The sequence below is a fragment of the Leguminivora glycinivorella genome, chromosome 11, assembly GCF_023078275.1.
Source record: "Leguminivora glycinivorella isolate SPB_JAAS2020 chromosome 11, LegGlyc_1.1, whole genome shotgun sequence".
NCBI classification, from domain to species: domain Eukaryota; kingdom Metazoa; phylum Arthropoda; class Insecta; order Lepidoptera; family Tortricidae; genus Leguminivora; species Leguminivora glycinivorella.
Window position 1 is genome coordinate 11,764,352 of NC_062981.1, and position 20,503 is coordinate 11,784,854.

The following is a 20,503-nucleotide window of genomic DNA, read 5'->3' on the forward strand; positions in this document are numbered from 1 at the left end:
ATAATTATAGTTGATTTTGAAATTTCTGTTTCATATTTAATTGAATAAATATCTGTACTTAGTGTTGAAAATATAATATTGGGTTGGTAAGAAAGTAATGAGCGAATCATAACCAATATTGTAATTTTTATTTAATTTATTATTTTAATCATTTATCAAAAATATAACGGCCTTCGTTATCTACTACTTGTCTCCATCGTTCTGGTAAAGAATGAATAGCATCGGCGAAGAAGTTCTTAGGTTTAGATTCAAAAAACTCAGCTATGTACTGTCGTAGATGGGCTTGATCATCGAACAGATTTTTTGGTTTAAATTTTCAAGCTGATTACAGTATACTGATGCGGTAACAGTCATTCCACTTGGTAGGAGTTCCCAGTGAATAATACCATGAATATCCCACCAAACGGACAGCATAACTTTTTTCGGGTGAGGCTCTGTTTTTGGTGCCTCTATTCCTTTTTCGTTTGGAGCTAGCCACTGACGTTTGCGTGTGTGATTTATATATAAGACTCATTTTTCATCTCCAGTGATAAGATGGTCCCACCAGTTGAATGTGCGGCGAAAAGACAGAAGTTGTATGCAGATATCGGCACGGCGGTTTAGTTGATGTCTATCAAGTTCGTGCGGTATCCAAACACTGTATTTGTAGTTTTTTCCCAACTCGTGTAAATGTGTTTCTATGGTGACATGAGAGCAGCCTAACTCGGTAGCAAGAGTACGAATCGTTAGCCTCGGATCTCCTTCAATTAAGGTTTTTAATTTGGCTACATCAATTTTCACCGGTCGACCAGACTTAGGTTGATCTGATAATGAAAAGTCGCCACTACGAAACCGCTGGAACCATCGTTTCGCCGTGGCCTCAGACACAACTTCAGGAGCAACACGCTGACATATATTACGCACTGCTTCGGCGGCTGAATGGCCAGACTGAAATTCATATAGTAAGCAATGCCTTACATGCACTTTTAATTCGTCCATTTTCTTCCTTATATTAGCTCGGCGACAGCTAGTGAATGACTGACGAGAAACTGTGCGACTCGCCCTTTATATACTTTCGACCATAGAAGATTCTAGAACTCTCTCAAAAATTTTATGTGGAATTCAATCGCTCATTACTTTCTTACCAACCCAATATATAATAAATTGATTACGTAAACAGTGTAAACACCTACTTAATTAAGTTCCTACAGTTCACTGCTTCATTTATTACTCAATAAACACAATGATATATACTTACAAAGAATCATTGAATCTATTGTTTTTTTTAAATTCAGTACCAAATACATCAGAGCCAGCTAATTTATTTCATACAATTACACGTTATATAAGATGAATGAATAACGCTAAAAATGGAAACAATACATCACTAAGATAAATTGGTGGAAAATCAGAAACAACTATAATTGTGTTAAGTTTATTATGTGATAATATACAATAATGTTGTAATAAAATTAGGTAATATTATATGTTCAAAGTGTTGTTGCACAAGCACGTACAACAATATTGTGTCATTTCATTTGAATAATGGAGATTACCAGGTGTTAAGCTGAAGCGGTAACCCATATTACCCACTTGCGGTTTGTTTTGTTAAAAAACAACAATACTTTAGTCACACTTTCAGTAAGTAAAATGTTTATGTAAACATTGATGAATCGAAATATTTTTCTAAACGTATAAACGTTGGAATTTAATTTACAGACTAATAAAAAATGTTTTCCAGCATAATCGATTTCGAATCGATCGAATCCGCGTAGGTATTTTTTTTTTAATTTGAATGTTTTTCAATCGATAACAGTTGTCGAGAATGCTCCATTACAATGAGATATTGAGTTGTAAAACTTTCATTTTATTTTAGCAATGTATTTATTAAAATTATCGTTTTATGTTAAACCGAGACATATGATGAATTCGCTTATTTTCTTTTGTTGGCTGGCCTAAAATCTTCACCTCCCCCTTACCTCCCGTGGAGATAAAATAATCTTGTAAGTTGTTAAATAGTCCCATGGGTGGCGTAGAAGTCGACTGTGGGATTTGGGTTCAATTGTGGCATGGACGACAGGCAACTAACCTGTCGATTTTCATCAACGCATTAATAAGTGCTCCTTTTGGGAATATAGGTGTGTATTTATTTATTTCATCTTTTAGACACCTGGCACCGGTTCTTTCGACTGGAGCGCGGAGCAGCAAGCGATGATCATCGGCTCGTACTTCTGGTGCTACCCCGTGACGTCGCTGATCGGCGGCATGGCGGCGGAGCGCTGGGGCCCGCGCTATGTGGTGCTGATTACGTCGCTGGTGAGCGGGGTGCTGACCGTCCTGACTCCGGCTGCTGCACGCTTGCATTACATCGCTATTGTCGTTGTGCGGTTCACACTGGGTATTGCAGGCGTAAGTAAATACTTTTTTCTGTGTCTATGTTTGCTTAATACTTAATACTTGTTTGTTTGTACAACTTAATTAATGGTAATGGTACAATCCCACATTAGGATAGGAAATAATATGGTTTTAAGGGGTGTATGGGGTATTTTAGAGAAATTTCATGACCATGTTTTAAATATAACGTTTTCTGTAGCTAAGTATGTCTACGTCGTATGAATAAAAAAATCATATGTTTCTACATGTCACAAAACTGTATTATAATTTTATTATTTCAGGGTTTCATTTATCCGGCACTCCACGCATTAATCGCACGATGGTCGCCACCAACAGAAAAGGGAAAATTCGTCAGCGCAATGATGGGAGGAACCATGGGCACTGTGATGACTTGGTCTGTCACAGGTCCTCTAGTGGAGAAATTCGGATGGGCCTCGGCTTTCTACGTTCCAGGCGTGTTGACTTTGGTCTGGTGCGCGGTATGGTGGTACATTGTGGCTGACTCGCCGGCAGAACATCCGAGGATCAGCGATAAGGAAAGAAAGTATATTCAGGATGCTTTGGGAGACAAAGTCAAGAAATCAAAGGTGAGATTATGAAAACAATACTTAATTATTAGAATCCGAAGTAAAATTTGGTGCGGTTTCATAATAATTATTTGTCTCTTATTTTAGTACCTAGAATTTAAAGATAAGTTCGACAGAACGGTTTACAACTTCAATACCCAGTAAATACTTATCATAGAGAATGACTATTTATGACTCTCAGACAGTAGTTTCAGTAATTTTCTAGTAAAAACTTTTGCGATGAGCTCGAGACAATGATAACGCTTTTAATGAATTATTTAACCCTCGGTTCTTTAAATCCGGATTATATTGTACGTGACTTATTGCATTGGCCTACTTTCTTTACCGAACATTCAAGGAAATGTATAAGTAAAAGAAATTGAGGCATAAATCGAAGTCATTTAACAAGCTTTATCATCTTACGTGAGACATCTTTTTTTTGGATACGAGCCAAAATGTGTTGTTATATTAACTTATAAATTTCAATTTCAGGGTCTCCCGCCGTTCAAGAGTATTCTAACATCATTGCCTTTCCTGGCCATGATTATATTGCACTACGGAAATCTCTGGGGCTTGTACTTCATAATGACCGTGGGGCCAAAGTTCGTGTCAAGCGTGCTGGGCTTCCAACTGTCAGCCGCCGGTGTTATATCAGCTCTGCCATATTTAGCCAGATTATTCCTGTCTGTTATATTCGGGGTACTCGGGGATTGTATTATGGCGAGAAATCTGATGACGACGACACAGATTAGGAAATTCTTTTGTTTGTTCTCGCATATAATTCCCGGGGTATTCTTGATATTGCTGGTGTACGCGGGATGCTCGACGGCATTGTCCGTTGCCTTGATCACTCTGTCGATGGGGGCCAACGGCGCGGCGACACTCACCAACCTGCAGAACCACCAGGACCTGGCGCCGAACTACGCCGGGAGCTTGTATGGCATTGCCAATGCTATTGGAAGCACTGCCGGCTTCTTCACGCCGATGATTACAGCCTATTTCACAAGGAGTGGGGTAAGTTAAGTGTAGCTAATGTTTCATGGCATGGCTAAGAAAATCCCTAAATGAATATTGTTTTGTTGTATCTTTAATTTCGTACAAACAAATTTACCTAGAATACCTGGTAATATTTAGAATATTGCTTTTCATATAAAGAGCTCGTTTCGCTCAGAGAGTACCTTGAGTTTAATTTTAATTATATAGACTTAATATTTTTTATAAATTTCCCAGACTTATAAATTTCCCAGTACCTTGTTATAGTTACCTAATCTTGTTAGTCTCCAATATAATGAAGTGAAATATGTATACTACGAGTACTTAATTCTCGTTTTGTCTTGTTTCAGAATGGCTTCGAGCAGTGGCGGCCAGTATTCTTCATCGGCGCCTCGGTGTACATTGTGGCAGCCATCTTCTTCATATTCTTTGGAACTGGAGAGACTCAGGACTGGAACTTTCCTAAAGATGACGAGGAGTCAGAGAAATCAAAGAAAACCGATCTCAAAGATGCGAAAGACACTCCACTTAGTGTAATTAGTTCCAAGTAATATTTAGAAAAATGTTTATCTAATATGTTTATAGGACTTTTAGAAATAACAATGTTATGATCTGAGTATAAACCGATTTTATGAATGGACTTTAATCATAAGGTTAGGTAGGTATGTTTCATTTGTGATGCCTGTGAATCATAAAGAAGTTCAGCCATAACTTGCCATTTGACCTGTTTTCACCAAAAGTGGATAGCCTTGAAATTTGTTATTCTGTCGGTTATTTTTTGCATAGCTGAACCCAACCTTATAAGTATCTCTATCTTTTTTATTTATTTTTTATTCGTGTTGATAACGTCAACGAAGGTGCAACTACTCAGTTTTAAGGCGATAAGCATCAGTATGATATAGGCATTTATAAAGAAATAAAATACAAATTATGCATTACTTGTAGTCTGTATTTAGTTTTAGAATTGTATTTTACTTAGGTTTAGAATGATTGAACGTATAAATGGTGTGAAATGTAAATATTTTTAAACTGACAATATAATAATTTATTCATATACGAGTATAAAATTTAATAGACTGTGATTGTATTTATATAATATTTTACCAAATCGTGACCAAATGGAATGTGATGTAGTTTTAGATTTATTTAGTACCGATTGGTTTACCTCATGTCTTGAGGGATCTGAAATCTCAGCACTTTTAAAAATATAATCAGTAACAGAACAACTTGGTTCAATATTTTTTTTCAGTGATGTACCTACAGTCAAATGCATAGAGATTTCTTTGAAGTTTGGTGTCGCGTTTCTCTTTGAATCTGACTGTACGTACACGTCAATGTTGACTGTACAATGCATATAATTTCGAAAACATTTCAACTCTCAAAAATTCTCAGTCTACGGATGTCATTGGATTATTTATTTAATTGGCAGGTAAACTAATTATGTATCCTGAAGCATGTGTTATACGGAACAGGGATAAGTTTTTAAAACGACAGGCGTGGTTCTGAGATTTATTTAACGATATTAAATAACAATCAATAAATATGCCATTAATTTACACCAGTGATGTATTTATACTGAGAATTAAGTTCCTGGCCCCGTAGCCGAATGGCATTTCTCCGACGCCAAACGAAAACGAAACGCCGCGCCAGTTAGTCGGGCTCTGTCGCGCCAATGTGCAAGAGCGATAGAGATAGATATCTAATAGCGTTTCGTTTCGTGAGCGTTTCGTGAGCGTTTGTGCCATTGGGCTACGCACCCTGTTTAGATTATTGTAAAAAAAACAGCAAATATTGTATAAACTGCTTTGGATGCTCAGTAGGTATCAGAGAAAGAAAGGGTTCCAGTAAACTCGAATCGATGTATATATACTTACTATTATTTCCTCTTCACACTATGATCGTTTCTGTTAAGTAAATTACTGTAAGTCATATTGTACATTCCTGTTATCATTATAGTATTCTTTTACTACAGTATTCGTTCCGTTTTGTAGGGGTAGTTCAATGATTTAGTAAATTATAAATATTAATTATTTTACACCAATAGATCTGATATTACTGTATATTTAAAGCTATACCCGGGCCATTTTTTTCAAAGCTGTCCACCCCACTTTTTTCACAGAATCGCGAGCTCTTTCAATCCTAATGGGAGAAAAAAGTGCCCCAAGGTTTTTTTTCTATTCCGTTACCATTTTTACATACATTTTGTATGGCGGTAACGGAATGGAAGGTCTGAAAAATGAATGGAAATCTTGGGACATTTTTTTTCCTATCAGGGTGTCTAGCCGAATGGCACAATCGCTCACGAAACGCTCACGAAACGAAAGTAGATCGCGCTTGCGTATTGGCGCGACAGAGCCAGCGGCGTATCGCTTTCGTTTGGCGTCGGAGAAATGCCATTCGGCTACGGGGCCAGGATCGAAAGACCTAGCGATTCTATGAATCTTGAAAAAATGGAAAACTGAAAAAATGGCCTACATCTGGCACATATCAATATAAGTGGACGTTTCACAGTTCAATACAAAACACGTGTTTATCTTCGGCACGTGTATGTAAATGTATTGATATTCCGTTCCGTTACTGTTATATCTTAGGTAACATCTTACCTAAGATAGGTATTACGTTATGTGACGTAAACGTCTACTATGTTGACCATTTCTGAACTAATTATATCAAAATTAATTGTGACATATTACATTTGACGTAACATAAAATATTTACTTTTTTAATTAGTGTGGAAATTTAATCGGTACTAATAAGCTTTCTTTTATGACTTATCTATATTGATGAAATTTGAATAAACTCGATATGACAAGTATTAATTAGGGGTTTAATTTTATAACCTATCCTAAAATTACTTTCCAAGTTGAGTGAATGCTAGTTGCATTCAAGCCAGATAGCGTTCGTCTGCATTTTTGATGAGTGATGTTTCACTGGAATAAATAAATAATCCATTCATCCCAGTCCGGATTAAAAAGCATATCAGATAGTATTTATCTTGAAAATATTTTATTAAGTTACTCTATGTAAGTACTTATATGTATTTACGTAATAATTATATACCTATTGTGTGTTATCTTATCAGGTTTACATTTTCAAAAACTTTAGATTCAATCACTAATAAGCGTATTTTTTTTGTATAGTCACAAAATAATTAAAAAATATGTGCTTCTATTTAAATGAAACAAATATCAGTCAGTGGACGCTCTTCCTGGATAGGTACAGCCAGTCTGTCAGTGACACAGAATCTTCAAAGGAACAGAATTCCAACCATTTACTGACATTGTGACGTAAACGTAACTATACTCAATTTAAAATAGTATTCATTCATCGAGTCTAATTGCTAACTACACACACACACACATAGTTTAATTTTAAATGATCAATGTAATAGAAAAGCTATTTCAACTAATAAATTAAAGTCAACTCAAGCAGGGACGGCTGTTTAAACACGGGCCGATACGGTTTCCATTCCAGAACAAATACACATTCGCAGGTTTCACTCAATACAGCACTTTTAATGTGTGATTTTTGTATGTCGGCGGGTTGATTCATGAAGTTCCGAACATGGCATGGTTGGCATGCTCTCTTTGTCGAGAGGATTTAATTGAAGAGTGTAAATATCATACACCAAGATACACATAGGCTTTTAAAATAATAATATCTGGGTGACCGAGCTTTGCTCGTTCTATTTTATTATATCACGTCTTTAGATAAAAAACTCTTATAAATACAAAAAAAAAACTTTATTTCTGTCCGGGATTCCAAAGTTCCAAACCCTGACCACCCGCGATGTGCCTGCGAACATTAGACCGACCTCTTACGACTGAGCTACGCTCAGCTGATGCGCAATCGGCGAAATTAACGACCATATTTTGCGTTTACTAACGCGAAAGAAAAACGCATGAGAACTCGAAAATTCGCGTTTTCCGGGATTTCAGCCTAAGCTAGATTGATTTTTCATCCCCGAAAATCCCCACATAACAAATTTCAGCGAAATCGTTAGAGCGGTTTCCGAGATCGTCGGTATAAATAAATAAATAAATAAATAAATGTACAAGAATTGCTCGTTTAATGATATAAGATAAGAAAGTATTAACACCTAATGGTTAGTTCTCACACACGGTCAAGAAATCTTGTCATAAAAAATCGCGAAATTAAAATGTCTATGACTAAGATTTAAACCTTCATCCTACATTTTTTTATACATTTTTAAGTGTTATGGCTCGTCGATGATTCCACCAGCGTCAAGGTTTAGAAAGGCATCAGCTTTATGAAGACGATTGGCCGGTGAGCCCTACATTCTTTAAATTTGCCTCCTTTTTAGTGACAAGATTTTCTTGACCGTCTATAGGTACCTCCTCAATACCTTCGTGGATATTTTAGGTAGCTCGAGTTAACCTTGTATTATGTGAAACAAATGATATTCCTCTTTGTGTGGTAGGGCACAGCACAGCAGATATCATCTCGCTCGAATCTAGAGCAGAGCCCAACTGGGAAAGTACCTCCGCTTACAGAAGACCGCAGCCAAATAGCACTAGACCCTACTCATAGTGTTGTGTTCCTGCCGGTGAGTAAGGCTGCCAGAGCTCAACGAGGATGCGGTGTGCTGGTGAAGGAAGGAACTACGGAACTAATTTGTTCCGTCTATTGTCCTTTGAGTCGTCGGCAACCCGAACCCTCCTTGGAACTTGTACACTCTTTTTTGCTGTGTTACGCGCATGTCCCCTTGAGTTGCAGGCGTTCATAGGTTACGGTGACCGCTTTTCATCAGGCGCACCGTATGCTTGTTTGCCACCGACGTAGTATTAAAAAAACCAATCTACTTAGTACAATAAGATGCCTCATCTACATGGCCATGCCCGAGTTACTTTATTCAGGATGTTTGTTCTAACCTTTTGATAGTATTTTGGCAATGTCTAAATTGTTTAATCTCAAAATCCGCGCTCTAGTAAGTTGTCCGAGCATACTTCTTTCCGTATAGGTATTTAATAAAAAAAATAATTAGTGTAAATTACAATTTTACAGTCTTAAATTTCGTTCATGACTTGTGACCCGTTATTGTGATAGTCTTATAAATTCATGTCTTATTATTAAGCGTCAGTGTCAGCGACTAACAAATAGGTACCTAATTATAATTAAAATAACGAAGTGGCTTAATAAGAAAGGGCTAACTTACTAAAACTAACTATTTTGATAAAGTGATCCAAAGTGAATCTTGGCCTCCAAAATGAGAGCATGCCAGATGCCACGTGTCCCGATCCTGTACATCCTCCTGCCAGTCACTGACTGGAAGCTGACGCTAAAACAAAAGGGCTAGTAAACGTAATAATTTTTTTTTACAGGTGGGAATCATGATATTTCTAGGTTATTTTCTACTTTACATTGTACGATACCATATTTGTGTTCATATTGTGGATATGACAAAACTGAAGACAAGACAATTGAAATTGAAACAAGCTAATGATTCGAATATAAGTTATACCAGATTTGGAAGCGTCAGAAAAATTGTAAGTTACCTATTAAGTATCAATTTTGAAAACAAAATGATCTAAGTACGAGTATTATCCAAAAATTGAAATAAAAAAAAAAATATTTCCAACAATAATGATTAGGTAGGTACCTAAATAACAGACAAAGAAAATTTAAACACTTTATTTTCTGATATTTTTCTCGAGAGATTTTTAATGCGCTTGCACTGGTTAGATTTGAGTTATTTCATCGAAGAGTTTCATGGCACCTTCCGACTGCATCATCAGATCAGCTCATCATCACAGAAGTTCTACTTTGACACATAAGGGGAAGGGGTTTAAATAGTTAAAATATTTGGATCGGAGCTAGGGTAGTTAGGGGCAGTGTACTTGGGCCAACTCTGTTATCCTTAATATCCTTAAATAACCCCTCGTTGCTTAAAGAATTTCGTCCAATTTCAATTCTTCCGTTTTTGTCCAAGGTTCTGGAAGCCGTAGTGCACAAGCAACTGTCCATTCATATCTCTAATAACCACATTCTCTCGCCATTCCAGTCAGGCTTTCGTTCAGGGCATAGTACGACTACCGCTTTACTCAAGGTTATTGAAGATGTGCGGCAGGGCATAGAAGCGTCTCTTGTCACAGTAGTGGTATTAATAGACTTTTCAAATGCATTTAATGCTGTAAATCACGAGCTTCTCCTTGCCGCCCTCGATCATCTCAATATCTCGTCATCAGCGGCCGAGTGGTTTGCATCCTACCTTTGCGGTCGCCGGCAGGCAACACGTGCCAATCGGACACTTTCTGACTGGTGCGAACTTTCATCTGGTGTTCCTCAGGGCGGTATACTTTCTCCACTGCTGTTTTCTGTATTTGTTAATTTAATAACGCCCTTAATAAATTGCTCATATCACTTGTACGCCGACGACTTACAACTGTACACTCAAGTGGCGGTTGATAATATGAACGAGGCTATAACCCGGCTAAATAACGACCTTTCTAGCATTGCATCCTGGTCGAAAGATTTTGGGATCGATGTCAACCCGTCTAAGTGTCAAGCTATCGTACTCGGGACTCCGCGTTCTGTTTTACTCTCTGACTTCTCACATGTAAGACCCATTCTCTTTGAGAGTACCGTAATACCACTATCATCGCAAGTGAGGAACCTGGGGTTGATCATCGATCGGGGCTTGACCTGGGAGCCACAAGTTTCTGACGTATGTCGCAGAGTTACAAATACATTAAGATCATTATACAGATTTAAACATTTCTTGCCGACGAGCACTAAAATTCTACTCATACAGGCTCTTGTGCTTCCAATCGTTGATTATAGTGATGTGTGCCTTACTAATCTTTCACAAGGACTCTTAGACAGGTTAGATAGACTTCTAAATAGTTGCATAAGGTTTATCTTTGGCCTCCGCTTAAATTCATAAAAAGATGCAATTAGGTACTGCTCTTCACCTACATTTCATAATTTTACCTACCCACTTATCTAGATTCCCCACTTTGTTTACAAAGGGGTAATTTGTAGATTGTGATTTGTTTTACATTTTCAGAGTTTTATGGACACAATGCTTTGGGACGACATGATGATGGCGCAACTATTCTCAGCTTATCATATCGGCTATTGTGTCTGCTTTCCTATTTTCCATACTATCGGAGACAGGTGATAGTTTTGCTATATTCTTTTGTTTCTTATCTTATCTTATCTTATCTATATTCTTTTGTTTTTACGTTTCACAAGTACCTATGCAAAACTTTTTAAAAGAATTAGACTTATATTGACCGGGATATAGACCGTGATTACCTTTTTGATTTTTGTTTTGCCGAGGTTCGGGAGCTCGACAAAAATCAAAAAGGTAATCACGGTCTATATCCCGGTCAATATAAGTCTAATGAAAATAACCGTGAATCATTCAAAACTCTTATTTTTAAAAGAATATTTATTTTATAAATTTGACAAACACCAGAGCGGGCGTAGCACACTAGTTGGGTAAACTTTATCGCATCTAAGTATGCTTACAAATAGTGCGAAAAGGTTCTGAGATATGCGCTATTAAACTGGTCGCCGCTGGAAAGTCTTTCTGCTCTATAGAATTTACAAGTGAAATGCTAGAAGCGTTCATAAAAATGAGACACGAAATTGACTAATAATCCTGATTTTAGATTTATTATACTCAGGTTGGGCCCTACGTGGATAGTTGGCATCGCTGGGTTTATTTCCGGTGTCCTGAATTGCCTCACACCTGCTTCCTCTTATTACAATTACTGGTCTTTGTACGTCGTCAGGATAATAACAGGATTTTGTGCGGTTAGTTTATTTGAATTGCTTACAAAAATTTTAATTCATAATAATTGTAATTTAACACATTGGCTGCCTTTGAGCACTGGTAGAGTCACGTTATCTTCTCTGTGTATAATGAACTTCATCAGTAGGATCAAAGTAATCTTCTCTATTCTTCTCATTAATAGTCTGAGCTTGTGAGCATCACCGATGGGTATTACTGAATTTGTATAGGGCGTGGGAATAATAATTATGATGATGTATGTTGGGTAGCTAACGACGCTAACGTATCAATGAAAACATTGAATGATTGCATAAGTAACGAATGTATTAAATTTTGAAGACAGGGTGCTATGCAGCCAAGCATGGTGCAGGTGCTGAGACATTGGGTTCCGCCGATTGAGCGCAATTACTTCATGTGGGCTTACTGTGGTAAGTCTACCTACTACGAATTACTCAGTTCAAAATAAACTGCTTGTGTCTACTATATCATAAGTTTACCGGGTAGGTAAACAACCTTTACAGGATATAAATAAATCTAATTAAAAGTTAATAAATTTTGCCGAAATTTTCTCGTATTCAGATATGCAGTCCAAGCTCTTTTTATCAAAATTCTCTTGATCACGAAACAGCTATGTCTTTCATCTGACTTATCATGATTTTTGTGCATAAAATTAAGGATGGTGTGGATAAGTGTTATGCAGTCTCCTTTTTAGTCTCCGTTTAATCAAATACTACCCCAAATAAAGCATAAGTCATCATCATCATCATTGGCCACGTCATCTATTGCAGATGATTGTTGCAGCGTCTAGTAAATCATGTGTTGTGGGGAGGTTGATAGCAACGTCTTCGGTGGCTAAAGAGACCTATACCAGAGCGGCATCTTCCACCACAGCGATCACAGACATAATCAGAGTTCAGGGGAGGTGGTCTGGCAGCGCGTAGTTTTTTTTGCCTAGGCTTTCTAACCAATCCTCTTCATGTTTGTCTACCCCCGCTTTAAGATCCTAAGCATAAGTACGTTGCAGGTATTACAATGGGCACATGTTTCACGTTCCTGGCATGTGCTGCTATCCACTATTATTCCACATGGCCAACGGGATTCTACACGTTCGGAGCGTTGCAAATCTTGTGGTCTATCGTCTGGGTCTTTACTGTTACGGACAACCCTAGCAGGCACACTTTCATTTCGCTGGCGGAGCTCACGTATTTAACTAACACGATTGGAACTATATTTACTATAACGGTAAGTTGGATGAAGAGATCTTCCTTAACGCAGGTGCTGCAAAATTACCTGACACTATCTGTCTGTACATACTCTTACAAAAACTCCTTAATAGCGTGGAACTGTACAGGACTAGTCACTATCTTTGTACAGCACTAGTCACTATCCATACTTATACTTATTACTTATTAATATTATAAATGGGAAAGTGTGTGTGTCTGTTTGTTTGTCCGTATGAAAGGATATATGAATTTTTTTTTCGATAGGATCGAAAATAATTCTAAATTACGCCAAACTAACTTCGAATCAGGTTAAATGCAAATACTTCACGATTTAAATTGGCTGCGATAAAAAATACCCATCTAAAACTTCCGGTGGTATAAAATGAGCGATTCAAATACATATTTAATAGGAGTTGGAAGTACATAATAAACTACTGGCATCAAATAACTGCTGTAATAACACGGATAACAGTTATTTAAATGTGTAGGTAGGTACTAGTTTAAGTCACTTGCTTAATTCGTAAATAGATATCCCTGTCAGATATATGTAACTGTACATTACGATACGAGTGCGGAAAAGAGGATATTCGAAATCGGTGGCGATAAATTAGAACACCGCCGAAGGGATTCATCCATACTAATATTATCTGTCTGTTTGTTTGTCCGTCTTTCACGGCAAAACCGAGCGACGAATTGACGTGATTTTTTTAGATAGTTGAAGGGATGGAGAGTGACATAGGCTACTTTTCTAACGCGAGCGAAGCTGCGGGCAAAAGCTAGTGTATTATAAGTCGACAAAAGTTACGAATCCCCTCTTCGAACGTATATCGTAATATTCATAAGGCGTTTTTCAGTACATAACATGGACCTTCGAAGTTTCGACTTGACAAGAAATGTGCTACTTTGCGAACTAGTGCGGAAAAAACACCATTTACTGAAATACTACATTAAATTGCCACGAGTTACAAATTTCCTTTTCGCATGTGTATCGTACGACGTTTTTCAGTACAGATGGCCCTCCGAAGTTTCGACCTGACATATAATGAACCACTTCTCGCACTAGTGCGTAAAAAAAAAACACCATCTGTACTGAAACATTATTATAGGGTTTTATGTTTCTATTTTTAGTAAAGGTAAAGTTTTATGTTTCTATTTTTAGACTACAAATGCACAAACTCCGTGGAAACTGATTTTAAAATCGAAAAGTTTCTGGGCTTTATGTTGCCTAAACTTTGGCTACGCTTGGATGATTATATCTTTGTCTCTACATGGAACAATATATTACTCTGAAGTTATAGGATATAACATATACAGCGTGAGTACATTCCCATTAAAAATACGATTTGAAAACAGAAAAGTAGTAAGTGGCTCGCGTAGGAGTAACTCTCCTTCTTTTAAATATTTACATATTTTATTATCGATAAAGAATATTCATAATAGTTTTTTTTTTATTAGAAGGGGGTAATTTCAGTGTTGAAATTTAATGTAACTTAACCGTAGACGGTCCATTTTAAAGTAAATGAATAAAAGGAAAGGGGGCAGAAAAATATCTGTTTAAAAAAATTGCGGCGGCGTTCGAACCTAGCTTCGAGTACTTATCATTTAGGTAACCCTGTATATATAAATAATAAAAAAAAATATTTCAGGCATCAGCACTGACGGGCCTACCATTTTTTCTGCGTTTGGTGCTTGGAGCTCTCATCATACATGGTTTTCACTGGTACAAATACAACTCTAATGTGAGACGTATAGAGCACATAAGGAAGTACTTTATCGTCGTATGTAAGTTGCCATTTCCTGTTGGTGTGATACAGGCAGTTGCGCATCGCGACAGCGATTGTACTTTTGGATACAGACTCTTGAACTCTTTGTTTTATTTCATTACATTTTCACGGTTAGTAATATTTTTGAGATGAATGTATTCATATTTCCTGCAGCTCACGTGATTCCGGGGTTACTCATAATGTGCACATGGTTCGTGGTGCAGATCCCCGGCCCTATCCTGCTGACGACGGCAGTAGCCCTCACTGCTGCGGGCACTGACCTCACCTTCGATCTTTGCTACGTAAGAGATCTTCTGTTTAACTTGGAATGTAGTTGAAACTCACGCGATTTCGGATCTGCTGATAATCTCGGCCACCAAAAACTTTTCTACGTAAGAGTTACACAGTTTTGTACCCCAGGAGGATGCTAATATTTAGCATTGGTTTTGTGGTGCCTGTTCAGATTATCCTAGCAATTTGTATTTTGTATTGCAATGTAAATCAAGCAACATACCTGACCTAACAGTGTTTAAACATTATCTTTAACTTTTTGCCATCTTTATAAAAGCTAAACGGTTTAAAATGTTATTCTGTACATTTTCTTTTCCATACATAATTATACGCATCTCACAGAACACCCCACTAGAAGCCAAATGCAAGCGATATTGTTCGAGACGCAAATCACCAATCCTTGCGGGGTGAGGCGGGCGCGCACGGTGCTGCCATTGGTCGTTTCAAATAATGGCGCGCCTTTATGATTAGCAGTAGGGATGGGAATGGGACATGTCTATTATAGACAATGGTACCGGTACCAGTACTGTGGTGAATTTGTTTTGCAACAAATTATAATATTATAATTAAATTATAATAAGGCCTAGTTACCCTTCGGGTTGGAAGGTCAGATGGCAGTCGCTTTCATAAAACTAGTGCCTACGCCAAATCTTGGTAGTAGTTTCCAAAGCGGACCCCAGGCTCCCATGAGCCGTGGCGAATGCCGATGCCGGGATAACGCAAGGAGGATGATAATTGTGATAGCATCTCAATAAAAATCATTCTAGTAACTAATAACTAAACTGTGCATTTTTACTTACGTTTACTAAGTTAAATAACCAACTAAATATTCTAAACTAATCAATGAACTAAATACCACTACAGACTCTACAGATTCTAGATAATTATTCACTATTACAAATCTGCTTTCTTTTATATTTCATAAAATGGTAGCACTTGGTACGAACGGCAGTACGAAGTTCCCGCAACAGACATAAACTAACATGGCCCCATGCCTAGTCGTTTACGTGAAAGGGATAGCATATCACATTGTTAACTCGGTAAAGAGGGATGGACGCGCCTCGGCGCCGCTCAGCACAACCATATTGACCAGTATAAATGAACTCCGCGGACAATAAACAATATTCAACAAAATAATTAATTTGACTTAACTGTGGAATGTTGTTCCATCTTTTTTACATGTAGAAGTGTTAGAAAACTTGCCACACCACTTTATGCTGTAAGAGACCATTGTTTGCAACCAAAATTGATTATTTAAGATTTTTTCCCGAGCGGACACGGACACTGTTAGCGGGTCGTATACTTGGGCGCTACTGATCGGTGTCGCACGCGTTCAAACTTTTATAAACCTGATTTGTCGTATGCTTGGTGACCGCGAGTCGCCCTGTAAGGGCCATCTTGTTGTATTGATCTGTGACGCATCTGCTGATATTAGAACGTATTTATAGATTTGTAATTAATAATTATGCATGTAATCGTAAAATAAGACTATGCATTTTTTATGATTTACATGTATTTAAACGAGTAGACAACAGGTCGCCTGATGGTAAGCGATCACTACCGCCCATGGTCACCGGAAACACCATCTTGACTGACGGTCTGGCTCAGTCGGTAGTGACCCTGCCTGCTAAGCCGCGGTCCTGGGTTCGAATCCCGGTAAGGGCATTTATTTGTGTGATGAGCACTGATATTTGTTCCTGAGTCATGGTTGTTTTCTATGTATATATGTATGTATTTATCTATATATAAGTATTTATATCGTCGCCTAGTACCCATAGTACAAGCTTTGCTTAGTTTGGGGCTAGGTTGATCTGTGTAAGGTGTCCCCAATATATTTATATATATATTTATATATATTAGATCTTTCATTTTATTTGCAGGAGTTGTCGCCAACATTTGTGAATTCCCTGCATACGGTGATCAAAATAATCGGGAACACTCCCGGAATCATGGTTTCGTATCTAGTCGGCCATGTGGTAACGAAATATCAGGTATTTAAACGTGTAATATCATTTATGTACCTACTAGATAAAAGTAATCGAAAGAAGGCACATAAAATGCCTATTCCCTAACATAGGTTTGCCTTCTGTGCCTATAACCAAATTACTTACGTGTACGTAGGTATTTACCCCCTCAATTCCTTCAAATTTTTCAATGGACACTATAATTATGTATGTATGGACACTAAAAAAAATTTTGAAAAAAACCCCGACATTAGTGGACCGATTTTCATGAAACATGACTAAGAACACTCCCGACTAATTCAGCTTTCAAACAAAAACTAAATCTCGGTTTATCCGTTCGGGAGCTACGATGCCACAGACAGACACACACAGACAGACAGACAGATAGACACGTCAAACTTATAACACCCTGTCGTTTTTGCGTCGGGGGTTAAAAATAAAGGTGACAGCTAGTAACTAAAGCGACCAAAAGCAATTAAGTATGATGTACGAGTATGAGATCGATAAAATGAAAACAGGATGGAAACCTTACTCAATTGTTATACTTACTTAAAAGCTCCTAATCTCCCTAAGATCCTTAAACCTTTTGCCAGTAGACATACTCTACGAGACGGGCTACGCCGTAGCCCGTAGCATTTATCCTCTATTACGTAATTACGTAGATACCTATTGGCCCAATTCGAACTTAAAAAGCACACTAGCTTTAGATGCTACATGGATCGGATATGGCAATATTAAAAGTTACGTTTTTGTTTTAAGAAAAGTGATCCATATCGTATCTTATATTTCACATCTCGAATGAGCCTCATGACTCAAATATAAAAGTAATTTCTGTTATATTTCATTGCAATTTCAGAACTATCCATACGTATGGAAGAACATGTGGTGTTTTCACGCCACTGTGCTGTTTGTAGCTGGGATGGTCTTTCTGATATGGGGCGAAACTCATGTTCAGCCTTGGAATGCTGTAAACAAGTGATTACAAATTTATTTGTACCTACTAATTTACTACATACGGAAAATTGTTAAAATGGCGTACGGCTATTCGTCTTTCAATTTCTAGTTTAATAGCGCGACTTAATTAACCAGAAGAATGTTTTTAAAATTGATCCGAATTCACACAACGCTACTGTTATGGCTAGTGATGTGCAAGTTGCGGAAACTTTCCAAAAAATCTTAAATTTCTTGAAAATTTTGAGGAAACTTTCACGAAAAATAACGGGAATTTAAATTTATGAAATTGAAAGTTTCCACCCATACAAAGTACCTATGGAAAGTTTCCGAAGGTTTCCTATGTGAAAATTTCAGAATTTTGGAAACTTTCCGTCGGCACATCAGTAGTTATGGCTATTCGAATGTAATCAATACATGATATTTTATCTGATCTTATATTATCTTATCTAAAGATAAACATTCCGACTAGTGAGTATTTGAGCAAGTAGGCCAAATCTAAGAGTCTATTTGAGCCGTCTCAGAAAATAATAGCACCAATCCCTATCATTCCGTGGGTTTCGTATAAGGCGACTAAGGAAAAACATAGCGGTAATTAGATGCTAGATATATTATGCACATGAGCAAGGCATCCATATTCTTCGCGGAATCTTTGCTCACGAGACCTATGCACTCCACCACCACAAAAAAACCTAGTCTGTAGGGATGTTGTATGCTATGCCTATAAGTAGGGTAAACTCGCTTCATTCGGTGACACGCCTAATTCGATGATACAAGCTTTGAAGCACTATTCCGAAAGACGATTTTTGGTTGTTGCACCGAATTAGGCGTGTCACCGAATGAGGCGAGTTTACCCTAAAGGGTCCTTATTGACTCCTTATGCTTCATCTGCGATTAGGATATTTTTACAAAGGTTTATTTTATTTCAGTACTCGAAGACCTATCAATCGAGTGAAACCAACGGCGTCCATAATGTCAAACATAGTTGAAGTGGATGAAGACGATACTTCGTAAGAACTCATTTCCTTCCTTTTTCACAGAGTCATATCATAACTTGACTGACTCTACGAGGCTGTACCTAGGAGAACATGTACATAAGATGGTACACTCTTCAATACTCACAGCTGTTACTATAAAACAGTATAATATTTATTATTTACCTCATATACCTACTCAATACAGTTTGCGGGTTCGAACCCCGGCTCGCACCAATGAGTTTTTCGGATTTTATGTGCGAAATGTCGTTTGATATTTTCCAGTCGCTTTTCGGTGAAGGAAAACATCGTGAGAAAACCGGACTAATTCCAATAAGGTCTAGTTTACCCTTCGGGTTGGAAGGTCAGATGGCAGTCGCTTTCGTAAAAACTAGTGCCTACGACAAATCTGGGGATTATTTGTCAAAGGACCCCAGGCTCCCATGAGCCGTGGCAAATGCCGGGATAACGCAAGGAGGATGATGATGACTCAATACTTACACCAACACTCAAAGATAAAATTGACACCCTGGAATTTGAGCTAAATATAACCGCGAAAATCAGTTTTCTATGTTCTGAATCACTCTTTTTACGCTTTCATTGGAGTTAAAGATAAAGTGCCCACTTTTTGTGAATTATGGTTTTCGCGAAAGGCCCTCCAAGGCTACCTTACTTGTGTTACATAATTAAATGTGTATAAATCAATGATATACTCGTATTTAAGTATCACCTGTATATTTTGTCATATTATCTTATCTTTTTTCCAGAAACAGACCCTCTCTTCAGTATAAAAATGCCAGCTTCTTTGGTGGTCACAAGTTTCAAACAAAAGAAGTGAAGTTACCAACAATACAATAAATCACGTATTAAGATCTAAATTATTCGTTTCATTACATTTTGGTAACTATTAGCCTGAACCCATTTTCAATTTTATCTTATCTAGGCAGTACTTATAGGCACTAACAAATGTCTGAAAAACTTTAAGTTGTGTTCATTTACATACGTAGGTACGTATATAATATGCGAATTAAACTGAAACAACCCAATTTAACAAAGTACCTAAATTAGTTTTAGCGGAAAGTAGTAGGGTACCCCCGTTACCAGCCCGGGTCTGGGGCCTGCTCCCAGGACCCCACCACCGCCCATCCATGGTCTTGCTAAACCTAAAAAAAAAAAAAAAAAAAAAAAAAAAAAAAAAAAAAAAAAAAACTAATAGCCCCCATTTAGATTCATTGCGCTGGGTCTCGACGCTCTCAGAAGCCTCCTTCTAGTATTTACAGAATACGTTCTTTACACAATACACCTTGTGCACGACGGTCACAAAAGGATTACCGACCCTTTCTATTGTTCGATCTGGACTCGGCGCTAGACCATTGTTACCCTACCCAGCTACCTGGCAGTGTCATGCACACCTTTTCCTTGTGTCTCATACTGATAGGTATTTTATAATTAATTTTTAGTATAACTTTGTAATCATATGGATTGCGATTCTAACCTAACCTAACCTAATTAAAATACCTAACTTTTCCATTCGTAACCTAACCAAATTTAATTAAAACCTACTCTTAGTTAACCTAAGTAGTCTAGACTTACCTTTATGAAACCTAACTGAGTTTCACCTACTTTTACTTTTATTTCTATAAATG

The 20,503-nt window shown here is 37.5% G+C and overlaps 2 protein-coding genes across 6 annotated transcripts in view; both read left to right on the plus strand.

The window, feature by feature from the left end:
• The window catches only part of LOC125231209 (putative inorganic phosphate cotransporter), a 38,607-nt gene extending 32,474 nt beyond the window's left edge, over positions 1-6,133 (plus strand). Inside the window, exons 1-5 of one of the 2 annotated variants that reach the window (XM_048136584.1) lie at positions 1,823-1,982; positions 2,146-2,388; positions 2,655-2,960; positions 3,432-3,953; positions 4,283-6,133. In XM_048136584.1, the coding sequence (XP_047992541.1) occupies positions 2,191-2,388; positions 2,655-2,960; positions 3,432-3,953; positions 4,283-4,483 (1,227 nt within the window). In that variant the 5' untranslated portion in view covers positions 1,823-1,982; positions 2,146-2,190 and the 3' untranslated portion in view covers positions 4,484-6,133. Of the gene's footprint in view, positions 1-1,822; positions 1,983-2,145; positions 2,389-2,654; positions 2,961-3,431; positions 3,954-4,282 lie in introns of those variants that run through there. The other variant, XM_048136583.1, reaches the window with a different exon arrangement.
• Positions 6,134-8,760: 2,627 nt separating this feature from the next.
• LOC125231297 (sialin-like) lies at positions 8,761-19,735 on the plus strand. Of its 4 annotated transcripts, none has more exons than XM_048136735.1 (13): positions 8,761-8,880; positions 9,275-9,439; positions 10,960-11,069; positions 11,570-11,714; positions 12,035-12,119; positions 12,716-12,933; positions 14,074-14,229; positions 14,561-14,696; positions 14,852-14,979; positions 16,849-16,959; positions 17,789-17,907; positions 18,813-18,893; positions 19,625-19,735. In XM_048136735.1, exons 1-13 carry the CDS (start codon positions 8,845-8,847, stop codon positions 19,713-19,715), a joined length of 1,581 nt encoding a protein of 526 aa, XP_047992692.1. In that variant the 5' UTR covers positions 8,761-8,844; the 3' UTR covers positions 19,716-19,735. The 4 variants fall into 4 exon arrangements, with proteins under 4 accessions (XP_047992692.1, XP_047992693.1, XP_047992696.1 ...); XM_048136736.1 differs by having other exon boundaries at positions 8,762-8,880; positions 11,585-11,714; XM_048136737.1 differs by having other exon boundaries at positions 8,823-8,913.
• Positions 19,736-20,503: the final 768 nt, after the last annotated feature.

Bases quoted from the DNA above. Each gene is read 5' to 3' on its own strand.
- LOC125231297 (XM_048136735.1), top strand. From the start codon at position 8,845: ATGTCTAAATTGTTTAATCTCAAAATCCGCGCTCTA. The intron at 14,230-14,560 runs GTGAGTACATTC...AAAATATTTCAG, and splicing joins TAGGATATAACATATACAGC to GCATCAGCACTGACGGGCCT. The intron at 14,980-16,848 runs GTAAGAGATCTT...TTTTATTTGCAG, and splicing joins TCACCTTCGATCTTTGCTAC to GAGTTGTCGCCAACATTTGT.